This window comes from Strix aluco, chromosome 1, assembly GCF_031877795.1.
Source record: "Strix aluco isolate bStrAlu1 chromosome 1, bStrAlu1.hap1, whole genome shotgun sequence".
In the NCBI taxonomy this organism is placed as follows: domain Eukaryota; kingdom Metazoa; phylum Chordata; class Aves; order Strigiformes; family Strigidae; genus Strix; species Strix aluco.
Window position 1 is genome coordinate 31,456,773 of NC_133931.1, and position 19,904 is coordinate 31,476,676.

At 41.6% G+C, this 19,904-nt stretch overlaps 1 protein-coding gene across 1 annotated transcript; it reads right to left on the bottom strand.

Annotated features, from left to right (window-relative positions):
• Nucleotides 1-1,847: 1,847 nt before the first annotated feature.
• Nucleotides 1,848-19,185, bottom strand: CHMP4C (charged multivesicular body protein 4C). The gene is made up of 5 exons (XM_074816749.1): nt 18,864-19,185; nt 11,708-11,885; nt 10,657-10,771; nt 7,239-7,347; nt 1,848-5,015 (listed from the first exon to the last, which is right to left on the bottom strand). The coding sequence occupies exons 1-5, from the start codon at nt 19,057-19,059 to the stop codon at nt 4,951-4,953; spliced, it is 663 nt and encodes a 220-aa protein (XP_074672850.1). The 5' UTR covers nt 19,060-19,185; the 3' UTR covers nt 1,848-4,950.
• Between the last annotated feature and the right edge of the window lie 719 nt (nt 19,186-19,904).

Sequence of the window (19,904 nt, forward strand, 5' to 3'; positions counted from 1 at the left end):
CCTGAAGACACATATTCCTCCTGAAGTGCATGTTTTATTTTTTGAAGAAAGGGTGCTAAACTCGGGATGGAGGGAGGGTCCACATAAATCCTGTTTGAACCCACAAAACACTCCTCACCCAGCAAGACAGTACATCTTTGCAAGCTGATGCCATACCAGTGAGAGGTATCAAGACTTATCACCTACATGGGAAAAGATGGCTAGCTCAGACCAATTAGCCTCCCACTACTTTAATTAAATTTAGCTCACTTGCAAACCACAGATCCTCAATTTAGACATGTGTTGCCATTCAAGTCTAGGAGAATCACATGCCTACTTTGAGGAAGCCAGCTGAGTGGGTAACTACACAGCCCTGCTGCCTTAAAAACAGCCTGGGTAACACCAGCTGGAGAGAGCACAGCCAGCATAAGAGGGTGGGGGGAGCAGGGTGCCCAAACTGCCTGCGAGGGCATTTGTGCAAAGCTCATCTTGGTAAAGCAGAAGACAACAATCAACTGTATTAAACATCAACTGGGGAATTACCAGTAGACTTTTAGTTGGGGGGAACAGGTGTGTGGGGGAATATCCAAAGGTCAGCTAAAGAGACCTACAAGCAAAATGTGAAAACATGAGGACGTGTAGTGTGCAGGAGAAGCGGGGAGCAGGGCAGCAGAGGGGCTGCCAGACACAGCCGTCCTAGTTATACAACGATGTTCAGAACTTTCTAGGCACATATTAACATTTCATAACCATATTGTCTAGCTTTATCTGTTGCACTGCAAATATTGATCCCAAGTGTATAGTTCAGCAATGGCCAGTTAATTACTTGATGATAACAAAACAATAAACCACTTAAACCGTGATCAGTCACATGAACGGGGCAGGTTTTCCCTACAATATACATCTGACTGAACAGTGCTGCATCGGTGGGTCTTGCAACAGTCCCTGCAATGGGAACAGATGTGATAACATACGACAGCTACCTAAGATCAGACTGGTGATAGTTGGCATTTCCTAAGATGTTTAAGCTAGTCCCTGCTGTTAAGTAATTTTTTGAGAGTAAAGCTTCCTCCTTATATTTCTAAAAAAATGACATCATTAAAATAATTTAGGCTCTACATCATGTAAAACTGAGATTTTCTCATTGAAAATATTCCCCATACATGCCCATCCTTTTCTTCCACCCACCTCAGTCTCTTCCCCCGCTCCCTCCCCCAACATCTGTATACACAGACGAGTTGCCCCAAGCAACTGAATCCTTCCTAGAGCAGATACTGAATTATGGTCTTAAATCACTGCTCCAACACTTTATACTTGTATGTAAATATACATGTGTGTGTGTGTGTACACAAAAGGTGAGATACTATACACACACACTTACCTTAAGGAGATTATGAGATGCATGAAAAATTGCATTATTTGTTTTAATTCATCCTTTCCTATAGTCATTTTTCTTTTTCATGCTTAAGACACGACCATTCTTCCTTTCAACTAAGACCTGGAAAGTGAAATACATACATTTCTGAAATAATGAAGAAATCTTTTGGCAGGTGGGGGTGTGGAAGAGAAAAAGTAGGTACTTTGCACACATTAAAATAAAAAAAAATATCTCTTGCAACACAACTGTTAAGTGTAAAGGAATGCAGTCCAAACACATAGCATATACTGCTTTTTTTTGTTTTTTAAACCAAATCAACTTTAAAGAATTCTTAAATTTTAACCTGATGTTGAAAGACTAATACATCAAAAAATGTTTCAAAATAGCCTAACATCCTCCAAAGAGCACTGTATCCTAATGACAGTGTAAGAAGAGTATTTGCAGTTCTTCCTGACAGGAAAATAAATTTAATACAATCATATAGCACAAATATGGCACCAAAATATTTATTTACAACATATATATTATTTTCACTTTTTATTAATATATTTTCCCCCTTTTAAAGCTATCCAGATTAAAAATGTCCAAGTCTGTTAAGAGAAGAATACATTCTCAAAATAAATAAGAAACAAGAAAGCAAGTCAGCTATAGTACACCATCTGCTTCCACAGTCCTCTTGTAAAATATACTCCAGTTAATAGGGAGTACATTTACAATAACATGTTGACACTATTCACTCTTGCCCGCTTATATACTAAACAAATACCATATTGGCATGAAGAGACACGTATGTTCAAAAAAGGAAGAGCCATTTGTCCCAGTGTCGTCTGAATTTACACAGGAAAGAGCCAGCTCCTCAGCTGAATTAAATCCCTAAAACCCCTGTGCTTTTGAAGAAAACCAGTCATCTGCTGTCTCCCAAACAAATATGGCAACAAGCACTCCAGTTGTGGAGGTCCATACCGTATTTTGGTTTGTGAACATGACTACATATCTCTGAGTATAGCTTCACCAACCACACTTCCTAGACTGTGAAATGGTATGTGACTCTGTCCTCCAGAATCACCAGCTACTACACACAAGCTTTTAGAGAAGCTCACCCGAATGACCAGTTTCCTTTCTTCACCCTTCACACATTTTGTTCCTAAAGTGCCTTGTCTGAAATCAATAAGCTGAAGACATCTGAAGCTTCCCAGGATCAACGCTTGGCCAAAACATTGCTGGAGGTCAGCAGTCATGCTAGCTTGCAAAGGAGAAGACCTTCCCTAGGATTTCTCCTCCCCTGCAGGGTGTTCATATGAGAAGTTCTTGCACAAAACCAGCAAGTCCACATTTTCCAAAGCAGACTGAAAATCACTTTAGTCTCAAACTGAAAGCCTAGAGACCTATTCTGGTTAGGTCTTAGAGCACTTTAAATATGTTAAATGCTATGTAAGTGCCAAGTATTGGAAAACTACTAATTTGACCAAGAACAGATGCTAGAAGACAGCTTTTTCAAGCTAAGCACGGGACTATGTTGCCATGGCCTCGCATTTAGAAATACCAGATGTGTCCACAAGTACACAGCCAGCCTTGCACGGTGATGCAGTGTATGGTAATACTTTCTGTACCCAATTTAGAAACTTGCATAGACTGCATACCTTGAAAACAGGATTCCAGCCAAAAGGATTAGCAAATGGATTCTAAATAACTCAGAATATTTGTTATTTTATTAAATATGCCTGCTTTCAGCTGGCATCTCATCATCAATTTCAGAAAGCATTAAAACTGAGTAACATTTTGTTAGTGTTTGGTTTCCTACTGAGAGCTCAAAATGTATTTTAAATTTAAGGCAGTTATTCAATTTTTGTTGTTTTAAAACAAAAATTGAATAGATCCAGGTTTTCTCTACTCTCAACAGAAAGGGACAATTTTCCTGGTACCTCCAAACTTTGGGACAGAAATAACACACTTCATTTTTTCCAGTGGGAAATTTATCCAAAGTAAAGTGGCAACGTTTGATTCTCCTTTCACATGGATGCAAACCAAAAGCAATTCCACTAAGAGAATGAAAAAGTCCTGAAAAGCTGAGACTCTCCACAGGGTTTATAAATTTTGGGTCTCATCCAGGGAACTCAACTTGAAAGGTTCTGAGCATGCCAGCACGCCATGTCCAGAAATGCACATTAGCTTATGCTTAACCTAAAATCCAGTAAGCTGAAGCCTGTTGTAGCCTATCGAAGCTAAATACCCAGCAAATCACAGGCTGAAGCCCACAGGGTCAGTCTTCTATTGCTGTAGATCTACAGAAACCAAGTCTCTTATTCCCCAAGTGGTTCAATTATCAGTAAATTTAAATTAATTTGAAAACAAGAAACCTAGATCAATGTGACTCTGCTTCCCACATCCCTAGGAACTCCACAATGTGTTACTATTTCCTTGTGATTGACAGCAGGCTACTAGCACAGAGCTTAAGTCTTATTTAATAGAGTTTGTTAGTACAAAGGAGCCTATTTAATTTTTGTTTTGTATTTGAACAGTGATTTCTCTATATATACAGTAGTTTAGCACTCAGAGTGGCATTTGTTCCTTAAGCTAAAAAGCTGTCAGTTGGACATGTCAACTTTACAATCCAGAATCAGCTTTTAAATAAGCATTAGAAAGGCATTTCAAATACAACACACTGGTATTATTTCTGTTCAGAAACTGAGTAAAAGAACTGAATGCTCAGAAATTAAAATTATTTTGAAATTGTATAATTAAAAAAATGTGTTACTAATTCTTTTGAGGATGGGTATTACCATCTGAAGTAGAGACTCACCCTAGAAAGACACGGTGGATGAGAAGAACACAGTAAGGTCAAACCTCTTCTGGATTTTTGACTTAGCGGAATTCAGTTTTGTTTGGCAGTGATCTATAAGAACTTGGACATTTCATTTTCCCCAATTACTGTAAAACTGTTCTTTAACTGAGTTGGAAATAGTTCAAAACATGATTCAAGTTGACCTATAGAAGTGCATGGGATATTCTGGCCAAAGTTAAAACAAAAAAACCTATCCCACTTCAAAAAACCTACAGAGAGTCTCCTCTTAATATCTAGGACACCATAAGTTGCTCCAGGCAGACTGTTTAAATCTCCATGCCCAAATGAATCGCTATTAGCTCTTGGGCTCAAAGAAACTTCCAAGTCAAGACATGTATAAAGCTGTTGTGCTAATATTCAAATAGTCTGAACCAATAACCCTCCAGGGTAGGGCCTCGATGACTTATTTAACTTTTTCATTTCAACAATGAATCCAGCTGCGTGCATAAGTGAGGCACACAGGTTTTACAAACCAGACAGATATAGTAAGACATTACCTAATAAAAACTGATACCAATAACAAAACAAATCTCTGGCCAAATTTGATGTTTGGAGGTTTTGGCAACCATTGCATTTTTTGTTTGTTTTTAAACTAGTTTTGTACGGCACTAACACTATTCTTAGTAAGATTGGCCATAAAAAACCCAGCCTGTATGAAATGCAACCACACTAAATCGGTACGGTTATAAAACAGCATTACAGCTCTTTACATCTGCACTATAACGTTCAGTGTTATAAAAAGACCATGCTCTTATGAAGCCCAGGCAGCCAGCTGCTTCATTTCATCTTCATCCTCTGCTCTCTTCCTGGTCGATGCTGCAGAGAAAGAGAGATTAATAATAACCATCAACTAACGTAACAGTCAGAATCATTTTATTTGTTAGCATGGGGACTTGCGTAGTGCTTTTCAGTTTGAAGATCTCGGATCAATTTATTGAGCAGCAAGATAAACACAGGTAATGGTAGTAAGGAAGCTGATGAGAGATGCAACTATTTTACCCCACCATTAACTCACACATAACCATGAGGTTAACAGTATAGGTCTGATATAAATCCTACTGAAAGATTCCCACAGAAAATACATTTAATTCCTAAAAGCTGTCACACAGAGCAAGCACCCACAAGAATGCTGCAAGTTCTCTCACCGCCACTTGGGCGGGCACCAGTGACCCACCCCTGGCCCTTTGTGCATCCTGCTACCTCTCCAAATAGGGCTGAAGGGTTCTGCATGTGCAGGTTCAGTCTCCAAACTGATCCACCCCATTTTAATGAGAAGTGTCATTTATTAAAAAGGAGAAACATTCCTGAACTAATCTTTGCTCAGGTGACATCAGTTAACAGGAAGTCACAGCAACAACAATTCCTAGCTCTGTAACAGATCCCACACACACTTTCCCTCTCTTTTTTTTTTTTTTTTTACCCAAATCTCCTATCACACATCTTTCGCATTCCCTGAACTAAAACCTCACCCAAATAGTCTTCATTTGCTGACCTACAAACTGCATACCCTACAGCCCAGGTTCAACCTCAAGCTGTCTCCATCTGTGGGCTGTTCATGTCAGGATTTGCATTCCTCCAAACATCGGTGGAACACTGTTACTGGGTGCAATACGCTTGTGTGTACGCTTACAGCAGCCAGTTGGCTCCCACCTGTGGCAACCATAAGGCCAGGAGCCACCATCTTGAGAGGGGTTGCAGCTACCACTGGGGGACTGAAGGTGGGAGGAGGACATCGGAGACCAAGGGTCCAGTCCCTACTCTAGAGGCAAGTGCCACTGGCTCACTGTGCAACTGGGAAAGGTCACTCGCTATGCCTCGCTCCATCTCAGCTTCCCCATCTCTAAAATCAGGAGGGTAACATGATCTCCAATTAGACGCATTATAAAACCATTAACTGTTGTTCTTATTTTGCCATTGCTGTGTAATGGTAAGCATTCAGTTTCATAAAAGATAAGTCCGTTTTGCAAGGCCTTAAACTGTATAAATGTAACCAGCTAATTTTGCCTGAAGCACTCATACAGACAGATGAAGTAGCAAATTAAGATTGTGAGAAGCACATGGAGATGGCCTGGGTTTAATAAACATGTCAGCTGGCACAGCTGGATCTGGAAGAGGACTAGACTGCAATTGCACTGGGTTTTCCTAAATCCATTTTTTTACTAGCTGTTCTGCAATTGACTTAAGTAGATGAGACAACAATCGCAGCTTGAACATTTTAAACTGCTTCTCATGGTTTTAAGTGCTGTCTGCCAAAAGACATGTAAGAGCCTCTGAGCTAAACTGGTCTAGGTAACCTGTTCTGCAGCAGAATGCACCATGAACAACCTCTGCCACGTGTGTGCTGCCCTTGCCACCAAATATTCATACTCTTTTACTAGCATTAGTACACAGCAAGTCTTTCAGCTGGTAGAGGACAACAGGGACACTGTAAAAGGTATAGTTAAAGTTGACTGTCCCTGGCTTAATTCAAATTGAAAAGGGCAGCACCACAGAAAAATAAGACTACTGCTTAAAGCCATGAATGTCTGTTCTGTAGAAAGCAAGCAAAGGAATTACAATATTTCTTTAAATGTGTACTTCCTGCTGCCTCCTTCATTTCTAATTAAAATACCACTGGCAAATATCAAACCACTACCCTACAAAACTGGATCTTTGTGACGCAAACATTTTGAATCTAGGTCAGCTCTAATTAAAAAAGACTAAGGATTTAATTGCCAAAAAGAGAAAAAAGTTCTTCCCATTCCTCAGTGATTTCATTACATTTCAGTAGGAGATGAATTATTATAAGTGCAAGGTCAAATTCCCTGAGTTTGTCTCCCCAAATCTACACAGAATTTGATCTTAAATACTTTCATACAGCAAACCAGAATTCAACTCCGCTTTTTGCTGATAAACAGATACAAAAATAGGAAAAGGAACTTATAACACTTTAAAGGTTAAAACACAGTTAAATACATATCTGGAGCTCTCCCTTCCTCTCCTCCTACTTGCAGCATGCCTCAATCATGAGAAACATAAAATTGAAAGCAAACAGTTTACCAGGGCGAGAAGGCAGCGATGTGGACGGAACACTTGGCAGTCTGACATCTTTCATTCCCTTGTTCAATTCTTCTTGCTCCAGTTCTTCTAATTCTGCCATCAACTCATCCTAAATTCAAGGAAAACATAATTTACAAATTCATTGTCCTGACAGTGATCTCAGGCAAGGGCACATTTAACAACCATGAGGCAAAGAACTACTGAAAAAACACCTGAAAACAAGTATCAAAACCCAGCATATCACAAGTATGATTTCTACTAAGCATGAGCAATAACAATAAACCTTAACTGAAAGTTGAAGGACAGACAATGGAAGTTAGAAACAGGACAAGGAATAACATTAGGAAGAAAACTGATGGCAGTGTAGCACTTGTCAAACAGGCAAATGGCGGGGGGGGGGGGGGGGGAGTCCCTCTGCCTTCCTCAGATTTGTTCCAAATCTAGAGCCTGTACTCTTTAACAGATTATAATTTTAATGTGCAATTTCTCCCATTTTAAAAAGCAAAGAGCTTCCACCAGTTATATAAGTAGACAGTCATTAAACATTATGCTTCTGCCCTATCACACAAGTCCAGGATTATATATGATTTCAAAGCAGCACTGGAATCAGAGCTGTCCTCCTGGGTCCTGTTATTCACTCTTAAAGCATGTAACTCTTGGGTTTTTAGCTGCAGAAGCTGATTTGGACAGATGATCTAATCCACTTGTATAATACTAAAAATAAAGAGGTACACACTTTTGAAAAAAGCCAAAGACATTCCTTGGCTGTAGTTTCCCAAAGAAAGGAAGCTAGATATCACATATTCGTAGAGAAGTAGACCTTTGCCATGTTGATAAAATGGTTTAAAAAGAAACAATGGGGAAAAGTGGCTGGGGGAAAAGTGGCTGTAGTGAAGGGTGATCTACTAGGTATTACAATGGACTTTGCCTACCCATTTATACCTTGCTCATCACCAATGTGGAAATTAAAATGATAAATACATAGCCACCACAGGCCTTCCAAGACTTACTTTCTCATGTTTTTATATTTTTAAGGCCAAAAAGAGGCTATGGTTTGCCTATTTGACCTAGTTCACAGTGCAAATACTAGGATAACATCTAAAAATTTCAGCATCAGGTCTACACCTGATGATGTTCAATTGATGGCTGATCTCTCAAAGAAATGTGCAAGTTGGGGCTCCCTGTCTAACTTAGGTTACTTAGCTGAGGTGCAAATGCGTCTGCACTTTACGTGCCTCGTCAGTGGGGTGAATACAAACTTCTTACAAAGTTAGTATCCAAGTGTCATGAAGTCAATGGAAACAAGTATTTCTGAAGACCTCTAGATGGTCATCCAATACTCACCCACATCAAATCAGTCCTTGCCAACCTCTACTGAATAAATAAACAATTAAGAGGTGTTGTCAGCCACAACAGGCTCTTAAAAAAAAGAGTGATCACGACCCCTACACTTTTAACATAAATAATAGTGTAACGGCTAGAACATTTTCTCTCAAAGTGGGAGACCCAAGTTTTAAGTTCTTCTAATCCTCAGTATGGATTCAACTGTTTCCCACAACTCAGGCTCCGCTCTACAACTAGGCTGTGGAATATTGCAACAGCAACAACAAATCCCTTTACTCTCCTTGAACCTAGGCCAAAAAGATTGCAGTGGGAAGATACCATGTGAATTCTCAGGTTCCAGGCTTTGTCCACTGGAATCTGCATATCTTGCATTTGATTATCAGAAACAGGCCTTCAGGCAAGGGTCACCCCTCCCAGCGAGCATCCTATTCAGGTAGGACAGAGGTTTTTGCATTCTTCATGACATACACTGTGTCAAGCCACGGAGAGAGAACCTTATGTTTTTGTGTCTGTCTGGAGCAGTAGAAATTACATTCTTTCATTACCTCCTTACACCCATGGCACACATGAAGAGGAAACCCAAGTGTGTGGTCAAAAAGTCCTTCAAAAACATAAAATTAAAATCATCCTCCAACACAAATCACCTCATAACCCAGCAATTAAGTCACTGATTCTAGCACTCTTAAGATGAAGTGGCCTGCAAACCAGCTTTCCCAATTGCTGCACAACTGCTGTAAGTATTAGGCGCCTATGCAAATGCAGGTACTGGTACAACGATGCCCCACATGACAGTGGCTTATTTTCCCAGAACAGAAAACATGGCCATCAACTTAGACTAGTATCTCTTAGGAACTTCCGGGTCAATCTACAACATGCTTACTAAGTCTAAACTCCTACAAGTTAAGCACTGATGAAAAGTAAGTGACACTGTATAGCTGTTTGGGATGGCAGTATGTTTTTCAACTGTTCGAAGCCCAGTTTATACAGGCCAAGTCCTATTCCTTAATGCCAGTATTGATTAAATGTTTCTTGAAAGGTCTATTTACATTCAAAGTGGAAAAATAGGAAAGCAGGTAATGGGACCAAAATACAAAGAATCACTACTATTTTCAACAAATTATAACTGTTGAATGAAACCTCCCCTCCACCACAGTCATGCAAATATGATATAGCATATGTATTTTTCTTTGTTGTCCATTTGGACATTCTTCAAACAATCCCTAGTGCTTGGTCATTTTAAAACATAGTTAAAAACCAAAACCAAACTGGTTGTGATACTGAGCCTGATCCTCAGCTCTGCATTCCACAGACTGCAGGAATTTTGAGTATACCTGACCCTTGAGTCCTCAGCCATGGTTGGATCAGAAGTAATGTCCTGCTTAGATGTACAAAGTCAAGTCCAGGGACACTCAATGAAAGCTACTGCAACAAATTTTCAGAAGGTCTTAAGTGCCTTGTGGGGGTTTCATAAGAAAAGAGCTCAAGGAATAAACCTTATTGCCTCCAACAGGAATTACTTCTCCTGTAATGAATTTACTTCTGTAGAAAATCTGGTGAACAGGGAAAATGCCTGCACCTCCAAGCACCAAAAAAGTCCTTAAAAACGTGGTGCAAATATTCAGAATTGTGAACAGCAGCCTGTTCATGGCATAGGAACATGCACTTAGTCAAACGGATGTCTATTTGGAGCAGAAAAAATTATATGTTTCAGTGTCCACTTGGAGCAGTACAAATTACACGTTTTAGTGACCTCCTGCTTCCATGGTACAAATGAGAATAACAACTACAGGAATGAAGTTAAAATCGCCTTTTTAAAATTTATATATAAAAAATATTTTACACATATAGATTGTTATTATTTATTTTATATATTATTTTATTTATTTAATAAGTAATACTAATATAATTTAATATGTAAAAAAAATTATAAAAGTGTCCTAGACGGGGTAAGCTGGAACCAAGGAATTTCACATCCACACCTTTCGAGAAACAAACCACTGGAACAAGCCACCACACAAAGTAACTATGGAGTCATTTAACAGCTAAAACTCACAGGCTTTACTGAAGTACTAACCTCATCAAACTCGTCACCAAAGGCAGCTCGGTTTGAGATGGCGTCTGAAATTTCCTGGGCAACATCTTGCTGTTCAGTGATATCTTGCATCAAATCATCAATTTTGTTCAAGTCCCTGGCAAGATAACATGGACACATTTTTTAAAGATACATCATTCAAATACTACAGAAAAGACTCAAAGCAACTTGAACAGACCCTATTTTCTTTTTATACCCACGACTGTATAAACAGCAGAACTCACAGTGAATAACTTCCCTCACCTACACCTTTATGCTTCCTGGCAAGCTTCTGCATGTTTTAGCCCATCCAATTTCTTCCACTTCCGGATTATAACAAAAGTCAAACTGCAGCAGTCTGTGTCTCTCTCTCCCTCCGTGCTACTCAGACCTCTGCCAGCCAACAGTCACATTCCCTGGGCAGATCCCGTCTCCTTCCTAAGGTCAGCATCTTTATAGATGGATCTTTTTCGATGCTAAGCTTTTGCCAGAACTGGACTATATGCCATTTAAGAGTTTCCCCTTATTGTTAACTTCATTATTGTTTCAGTTCCTGTTTACTTCTCCCAAAACAACCTTTCTGATTTAACTCTGTTTATTCAGGCAGGAAAACACCTCATGAAATAATACAGGACATATAAAAATACTACATGCACAAAAAAATTACCCTCTCTTTTATTCAGGTCTAATTAGTACTTTGAATCACACAGTCCAGCTTATGGACTTTGAGGAAAAGAGTCCACTTAGTTTCTTCAACCAAGTTTTCCTCTGGAAAAACCAAGGGCAGAGGCCAGTCCCTACTGCCAAGGCAGACTTAAAAAAAACAGGTACCACATGGATCTCTCTAGTTAGCTGGACTTCCTTCTAGACTTACTGTTAAGAAAGATATTTTTCTGCCGAATATAACATTACAACACCAACAGCATTCCTGATGTTAAACGCCTAAACTCAAAATGAAATCAAAACTGCCTGACTTGATACAATAGACTGTAGCGATGAAATAGTTTGAAAGTGGTTAGTAAGCTTAACCTGTAAGCTATTAGAAAGCACTTACATATTTTCATGCACTTTTTTCATAGCTTGTGCAGCATAACCCATATTCTTGAGCACTTCTGTGTTGGTGTGGGAATTTTCCAGTGCCTCTCTCTGGAACTCAATGGTTGAAAGTGTCCCATCGATTTGACTCAACTGTTTCTCATATCTCTTTTTTCTCTTCAGTGCTTGTAAGGCAGCTGGAAAGCAAAGAGGTGAAGTGCATTGTATATTTATATAGCAAAACACAAGGACAAGTAGTTCAGCACCAAGCTGATCTGCAGAATTTATAATTCTCACTCTCCTACCTTACTAGTAGGGAGACAAACTTTGACCACACCAGATCAGCAGCCTGTTTATCACCAACATGCTGTTGCATGAACATGCTGGGAAGCCTCTTTTAGATTAACTCCTTTTAGCACCACAGGGAAGAGCAGCTTCTTCCTCCACTGCGGGAGATCTTGAACTCCATCCTGTGCACACAGGCAAAGCAGGGAAGATGGGGAGGAAAAAGAAAAACATCAGAGAGAAGTCAGAAAGGAAGAAACAGGAAAGAAAGAAAAGAAGAGGTTGCAATACATAAGTAAAAATGAAGGAAGACAGAGTATGAAGATCTGTCATGATAACCACATCTCCACCAATGCTGCTTTCTAAACTTTGTCTCAGCAGCAGGAACTGTCAAGTCCAATGGAAGGCCCAAATGGCCTAACGAAGCAGGTGGGTTAGATCACAGGAGGACTCACATTTCTCTTTCAGCTGCATTATTTCTTACAATCACTTAGGAGCATGATCTTTAAACCTTAGAACTTGAAAACATATAGAACTTTGTAGACACGGTCACAGCCAAATCCAGCTACTCCCTCACTATCTTTGTAAATCGTTGAGATTAATCTTTTATATTTGCTAAGTTATGAGCAGCATACTTTGCCCAGAGTAAATCATTACAGAATAAATGCATGTGATAAGCAGGAGGAGAAAAGGGCTTTCTCTTGGCCTCTGGGTGTGGAACACACACAATCTTGCCACAGCATTTCCTGACCACTGTCCTTTCCAAACTACGCATGTGCCAGGCAAGAAAAACACCAAAGAAAACCAAGAGACTGAGTTAACCCATCGCTTTTTCAATGCTATTAACACACATGTCCTTTCCCTTGTCTCTTACATTTAATTTTTAAATCAGGTTCAGAGCCAGCAAGCAACAGCAGAACTGCAGCCCCCCCAAACTCAACCGACAGCAGCCATTACTGTTTCTGTTTTATTTGAATAATCGCCCATGTGCATTAACACTGAACCTTGACACTGGGGTACACAACTTTTCAAAAGAAGTTAGGAACCCTCCAAGGAGGGGACATAGATTTATGGTGTGTAACAACACACTAAAAAAATTGAGTGCTTTGTTGACAAATGCTTGAATCGACATGGTCAAAATTGTTCATCATTAGCTGGACAAGGACAAACATTCACACAGGCGAAGATACACAGTGCCTTCTAGCACCTGCAGTAAAATGTTTCAGGACAGCAAGCCACAATCACAAGAGATTAATCATAGTATTCAAATTCAAGATCTTCCCAGGTTTAAGCATGGTGCAAAGATCATGCATATTCTAAAAAAAGATGAATGAACACCAGATGATGTCATGCAAATGGCAAAGGTGAGAACTGTAAAATTCTCACTGGCAATTCCAAAATACATCAGTTTGACTTAATCCCAAATAATCTTTTTACCTACTTCTTATTTCCCTACTTATTCAGGCCTATTATTGGTAGTGTTAAGACACCAGCCACCTCCTTCCTTAGCTTCAGTTGAATCAAAATTTGATCCTGGATTCTTTGGTTTGGAAGCCAGAGATTCTAGGTAAATTTAATGGTCTGAAACTGCATAACACTGGCTGCGCCAGGGAGGACTCTAAAGCCCTGTGGACTGAGGAACACTAATGCAGAAAGGCTTCAATTGGAGTCAGTAGCTACCACAGGGCAATACTACCAGTAGGTGTTTTGCAGAAATGTGGCTCTGTAATGGTGCTGTTATTATTGCCTGCTCAGAGAGAAAATGGATTTCCTCAGTTACACATAAAGCAGTTGTTTTCAAAATCCTGAAGGTTCTTGAATTAACATTTAATTAAACCACACCCAAATAGAAACCACAGAAGCTAAACTCTGTGTGACTTCACCTATTCATAAACAGCTTTTCCTAATTATTATAGTGCAACATATCATCTTTATTAATTCTCTTTAGTTTTACCAGTGACTTACAGAACAAAGCACTTCATGGGAAATCAGTTCATACTCCTGTATCAACCAAGGCATAATTCCCACACCACACTATATGATTTTTCTCATTTATATTAAATGAATGCCCTTCATTGCAGTGTTTTGTAATAGTAGCTTCTATAGCTATGAGAATTTCCTTGTTATTTGAAGTGTATTTTTCTGTGCTTTAGATTACCATGAACTTGAAGTGGTTTTTTACTGCACATACAAGCATTTTAAAATTCACGTGCAACTCTTACAAGATTGAAACGCTTCACAGAAATGCTACTACATTGTAATAACCAAACTGAAGAACAACATATCTATCAAAAAAGAAAGAAACTGAGCAGAGAACATAAATCTACTTCACTGAAGGTCTAAGAATGGCACTAAAAAAGGGGGCTGCCCATTCCAAAGGTTTGAAAAAAGAAAGACAGCCCAGGAGGTAGAGTCTGAGGAAGCAAGTGTAATTAATACCAATTCAATCAGGAAGAGGTGGAAGTCTTCTCCAGGAAAAAAAAACAATCTCATACACTGTGTTCGCTGTGCTCCAGAGAAGCCGATTCAACTCCTGCATTTCATAACAAAGTGGTTAGCAGTTGGCTGGGCTTTAGCACATTTCCTGTGCTCTACTTCTGAGTCCAGCAAGCAGGATACAGCTCACAGATTAGGAACCACTGCTTTTAATCTGAGTTTTTATTTTATTTTCAAGGTAAGTGGCTGAAACAACAGTAGACTATTATGTCAGTTTAAGTATGCATATTAAAGAACTACTGTTATTAACATACAGAAGGACACTTTTCCCATATCACTATGTTGATACTTTATTAAGGAAGCAGAAATGGCCGGCTGGGCAACAGTAATCCCGGCCACACTGAATATCCAGGTTACTAAAGAAAAGAACAAAAGTAGTGACACAGAAAGAGTTGTGGCACCTTCCTCATGGTTTCATGACAGATCAGAATGAAAAGAGGTAATACAGTGATAACGACACCTTCACCTGTCAAGCCCACCACCAACACCCATCAGTACAGGAATTACCAATGATCTCATCTTCTAAAGTAGAAATAAAAGTATTATCTAGTAATCCTTAAAATTCCCAGGGGAAAAGGGCAAAAAAGGAAAAGAATGCTTCTTCAGAAGATAGAGCACCACCGTAAAAATACTGGATCTCATTCTTGGACACAGTTCACAAACCTCCACTTCAGTCCTGCAAGGGACTGATGGATTACAACTTGTGATCTCCCTTACACCAAGGACAACCAAAAGAAATGCTGCTGAGACCATGAAAATCATACCACCCTGAGTAAGCTCATTATCAACATTCATAATCCTTAAAACCTTCTGAGGGAAGCCACATACAGTTACAACTGAGAGGCTAATTCAAGAACAATAATGCACCTGATTTGTTATAACCACTGTAGTTCATGGCAAGACACCTGAAATGTGATCATGAAGATCAGAAAACAATAGCTGTAACTCACAACAAAGACACAGTAAAGACGTTCTCATATCTCCCTGCCAGAAACCCTCAGTCCCAACCTGTCATATACGTTGCCACAGGTATTGACGGCTCTGTCCACGTTAACAAGCAACTACTACATTGTTGTTTGGTTTCAACAGCATTCTGGTTACAACTAAGTCATTGAAAAGGAATGCTACACAGCTACATAAACCCTGCCCAAATGTACCACACAGCATATTTAGCAGCATCTACTTGTAAAAGCCTACCTGTTATTCCAACTTTCTAGCTAGGGTTTTCCTCAGTAGTACTGTGTGCCTCTTTATGGTTAAAATTTAATCCTATTCTGGATTTAAAAAAAAAAAAGGCAGCTAAGGCTTCTTTTAACTTAAGTCTTTTCATTTAGCCATTTCTGAGGATCTGTAAAAGATTCCAGGCTGAAACAACGCTCGTTGACATGTATGCCATTGTCACAGGTGCACTTCAGAAAAGACATTTCCTTTTTAAAGAGTTCTCAAATACTCAGTATCACATTCTGTCCTTTAAATTTCCCTGTATGACCTTCAGAATACTGAAGATGAAAGGCCAGTTTCCAGATGGAGTTGGCAGCAGTGCACTCACTGAAACTGATACCAAAAAATATACAGCAAGAGATATATAAGAAAAATTCTTGAGTTTGTATCTGGAATGGGGGGAGATTAAAAGACACTGCTAACTGTGAAAAGAAATATTGCTTATCATGACATAACCTCTGCAGGAGGTATTCCAACACACGCCACTGTTCTGAAAACCCTCAAGTGGTCTAGCTACAACAAGGTATTAATGGGGAATGCTGGAAGTGTATCATCGCAGGAGTGTAGCTAATTTCAGATTAGGTACAGGAATTGCAGAGATACTCACTGCCAAAAATATTTAAGGGATATTTCAGATCTATTTGCATAGCTCACGTGTTACGGCTTTGAAATCAAGTTAAGCCTACTGATGTCACATGAACTGATTCAAGAATCATCTGAACTCATGAAAAATTGCTGGTGCTTGAATCTGCTCTCTCTTGCGTCAGTATAACTGAGTCAGACTCATGTGCCTAAAAATCAAATGAGATCATGCTAATTTGTTGCCTTTTCTATACCTAGATAGATCTTGCTCCAGTCTCAGACACTACCGTTTTGGTTTTCACGGGCTTCTCCACAGATACAATTAAGAAAAAACAACATTAAAATTTACCTATGAGGTCCCCTTGAACATTCACGTTAACAAGGCAATGTAGATTAAGTTTTACTCTCTCATTTGTGTGTATGTTCACGTAATGCTACAGCAGATGCTCTGATTTCCTCTGAACTATATAGTACAGTATACCAGCTAATACGCTGGTAATAATACACTAATAATATGTAAATATATAAATAACAATATGTAAAAATATATATAATATGGAAACAATATACTAACAATATGCTACTAATATGCAAATAAACAGCAATTAAACTGTAAAGCAATTGACATATCAAATGAAGGGGTATTCTTGGGGATGTAATCTAACTCACTAGCCTGCTAAATTCAAGCACTTTGCCACAGCAAAGTTAGTTTCTCCTGTTTCTCCTCTGACTGTAGAGACACTATCCTGTTTTGACTTCAGAGCCATCTTTGGCATGAAAAACTTCCCACTCTGTACTTCTTGCCCTACTCCGGTCTCTTTACTATTCTTAACTGTAGGTTCCTGAGCAAACGACAAGATAAAAAGGAGTTTTTATCAGCTCAACAGCTCAATAATCCAGTTTGCCACATGACTCCACAAACAATTGCATAGATAAAACTAGGGGAATTGCATACTGAGCACCACAGTGGAAACAAACATCTGGCAGAAAAGCCTTATATGTCAAATCCTGCACGCCTGAAGCACAAGGCCATAGTTTGACAAACACCTGGAACCAACATCAACCAGCTGAGTTAAAGGAGAAGCAGATCCACCTTCTCTCAACAAGTAGCACTCATTCCTGCCTGTGCACCATCCTCTCCTTCACAGGTGCCAGAGCACTTGTGCAGCTGTGGACTCAACTGGGTAACTGGAGTTTAACCTACCCAGGGTAAAAAAAAAATAATCCAGCTAAAAAACCCACAAGATCTTACAGCTGCATCCAGCTTTCTGAAACACACCCTTCAGGGAGCTCTGCCAAGGAAGGGAAGGGAGCAGCACAGGGGCAGGAGCGAGACAGGAAGCATTGCTTCTTCCTGCAACCATGCCAGTTTAAAGTCCAGGCTTGGGATGAAGTTCAACAGCAGCATGTCTGGATCTAAACAGGAATTGCTACAGTCACAGGAGCAGGCCTGTTTTCTTGCATCAGCCCTGCTGCCCAGGCATTTGCATGACGAACCCAGTCCCAGGAGCTATCTCGTCACTTTGTCCCACAGCAAATTAGTTTTCAGCTGCATCACCTTTCTGAACTAGCTCACTGCATCAGCACACAGGTGCCACTACCCGCACAAGGGGACAAGGGAAATGCTCCAGTTGAAGTCAGGGGAGCAGAAAGCGTGGGACTGGGACAACCCTGACAGCTCCCGTGCCACAGAGCAGCAGGCTCAGTTGTGCTGCAGAACTGGCTTTACTCCCTCTGACTGTTTGTGCTTTCAAATCTGTCCCATCTTGACCCATGTTTTTAAATCCTAATTAAAAGTTAGTTTAGTTAATCTGCCTTTTGCTAATAATTATTAATTGCTAAAGTAATTAATAATTATTAAACGCTGAAGTATTATAAATACATTAAAGGACTAACCAAAACACCTTTAACACGCATCCCCTCACAAGCTCTAAGTTGCATGGTGTTAATTTTTTAAACAACTGAGCAACAAAAAGAGCAAAGAACTACTTTATCGTTACATCACAAATCGTTAACTCAAAACGGTTTTATTGTTTTGAAGTATTTAAAGAAAAACAAAGCTCAGAGTAGACAAACAGAGGACTCCGGGTGACTTTAGAAAGTATTTAACTTGTTTCTCAAAGGTCTGTAGATGCCCAAGACACTGGCTACTATCATTTGCTTCCCAGAAAGGTGACATCAGAATAAGCAGGATCCAGGTCTTATTTTCCCTTAGTATCCCCTCGTCTGCACCTAACAGCAGCCCAAACCAGCAGTCACTAATACTCTGAACTATCATTCATTTTTTAGCGATATCAGGTCCTTTCCTTGCGATATGCGGCAAATTTCTCTCCATTCAGAATACCAGAATTGTATTGTATTGTGTCATCCAGACGCTCCTTGAACTCTGACAGGCTTGATGCCGTGACCGCTTCCCTGGGGAGCCTGTTCCAGAATACCGAATTTCTCTCCAATCACTCTGCTCCTCAGTTGCCAGCCGGACACTCTCCAGCCCTCGCAGGGGGTCCCAGCAGGGCGCGCCCGGCCTTCCCCGGCGGCGGGTGAAGGCCAGCGGGACCGGCCCAGCCCCGGCCCCGGCCCCGAGGACTCACCTCGCTTGTTCTTGGTGCCGTGCTGCCGGGCTGCCGCCAGCTCCCGCTCGATCCTCGTCTCCAGGTACTCCTGCTTCTTGCTGAGCATCTCCTCCGTCTCCCGCAGCCGGGCCAGCGCCTCCTGCGGCGAGGGACCCCCGCGGCCCTTGGAGGCGGCCGAGCCGCCCCCCTTGAAGAACTTGGAAATCTTGCTCATGGCGGCGGCCCCGGCTCGGCACCCGCCGACGGAAGGGTCTAGCCGGCCCGGCCCGGCTCGCAGGAGCCTCCCCGCCCGGCACCCGCTGTGACGGCACTTCCTGGGCCCGCGGGCGGCGGCACCACACCTGGCGGCGGGGCGGGGCGGCCCCGGGCTGCCCGCCCAGAGGCGGCCCCGGGGAGGCCGGACCGCCGCTGCCCGCCGCGGGCCCCACGCGGGCCCTCCGCCAGCGCCGGCAGGTCCGCGAGCCCCGCGGGGCGGCCCGTGGGGGTCCCCGGGAGGAAGAGGGCAGAGCCCCGGCGGGGCGGAGGGCAGCCGAGGCGGGGCCGGGCAGGCGTGCCCGCCGTGCCCGCGCTGCGGGGGCAGGTAACGAGTTTGTGCTTCCCCCACCCCCCCGTTACTCTCAGTCTCGGGCCGCAGGGTGTAACGGCGCTGGCCAGGGCAGCGCGCCCCGCGCCCCGCGGGGGACACGCCGGGGAGACGGGCGGAGCGGGCCCCCGTCAGCACGGCGCGGGGAGGGGGGTGACAGGGGCCCCGCCGCCAGCCACGGGCTGTAACGGCCAGGGACCGGCATGCCCGCGGGTGAGGGCTGAGAAAAGAAACAGTTCGTAAGAAATGTGGCTTTTAAAAGTACAGGTGCGTCGCTAAGGAAACTGCAGCGGCACTAATATATTTTACAAGAGTGCAAGAAGTATCTGGGAAAGCCGTATTCCGCTTCCCTCTGCCGAGCAGGCGCTGTTCGCAGGGCTCACCCAACTAACGGCAAGAATAAGACACAAAAAATACTTTTTGCCCCAGTAACAGCAGCCTGATGCACGGAGAGCGCCAGCGCCGGGCTCTAGGCT

Excerpts from the sequence above, each read along its gene's own strand:
- CHMP4C (XM_074816749.1), bottom strand. The coding sequence starts at position 19,059 with ATGAGCAAGATTTCCAAGTTCTTCAAGGGGGGCGGCTCGGCCGCCTCC. Across the intron at positions 11,886-18,863 it reads CGGCACCAAGAACAAGCGAG|CTGCCTTACAAGCACTGAAG; the intron begins GTGAGTCCTCGG and ends TTTGCTTTCCAG. Across the intron at positions 5,016-7,238 it reads ATCGCTGCCTTCTCGCCCTG|CATCGACCAGGAAGAGAGCA; the intron begins GTAAACTGTTTG and ends CTTTCTCTGCAG.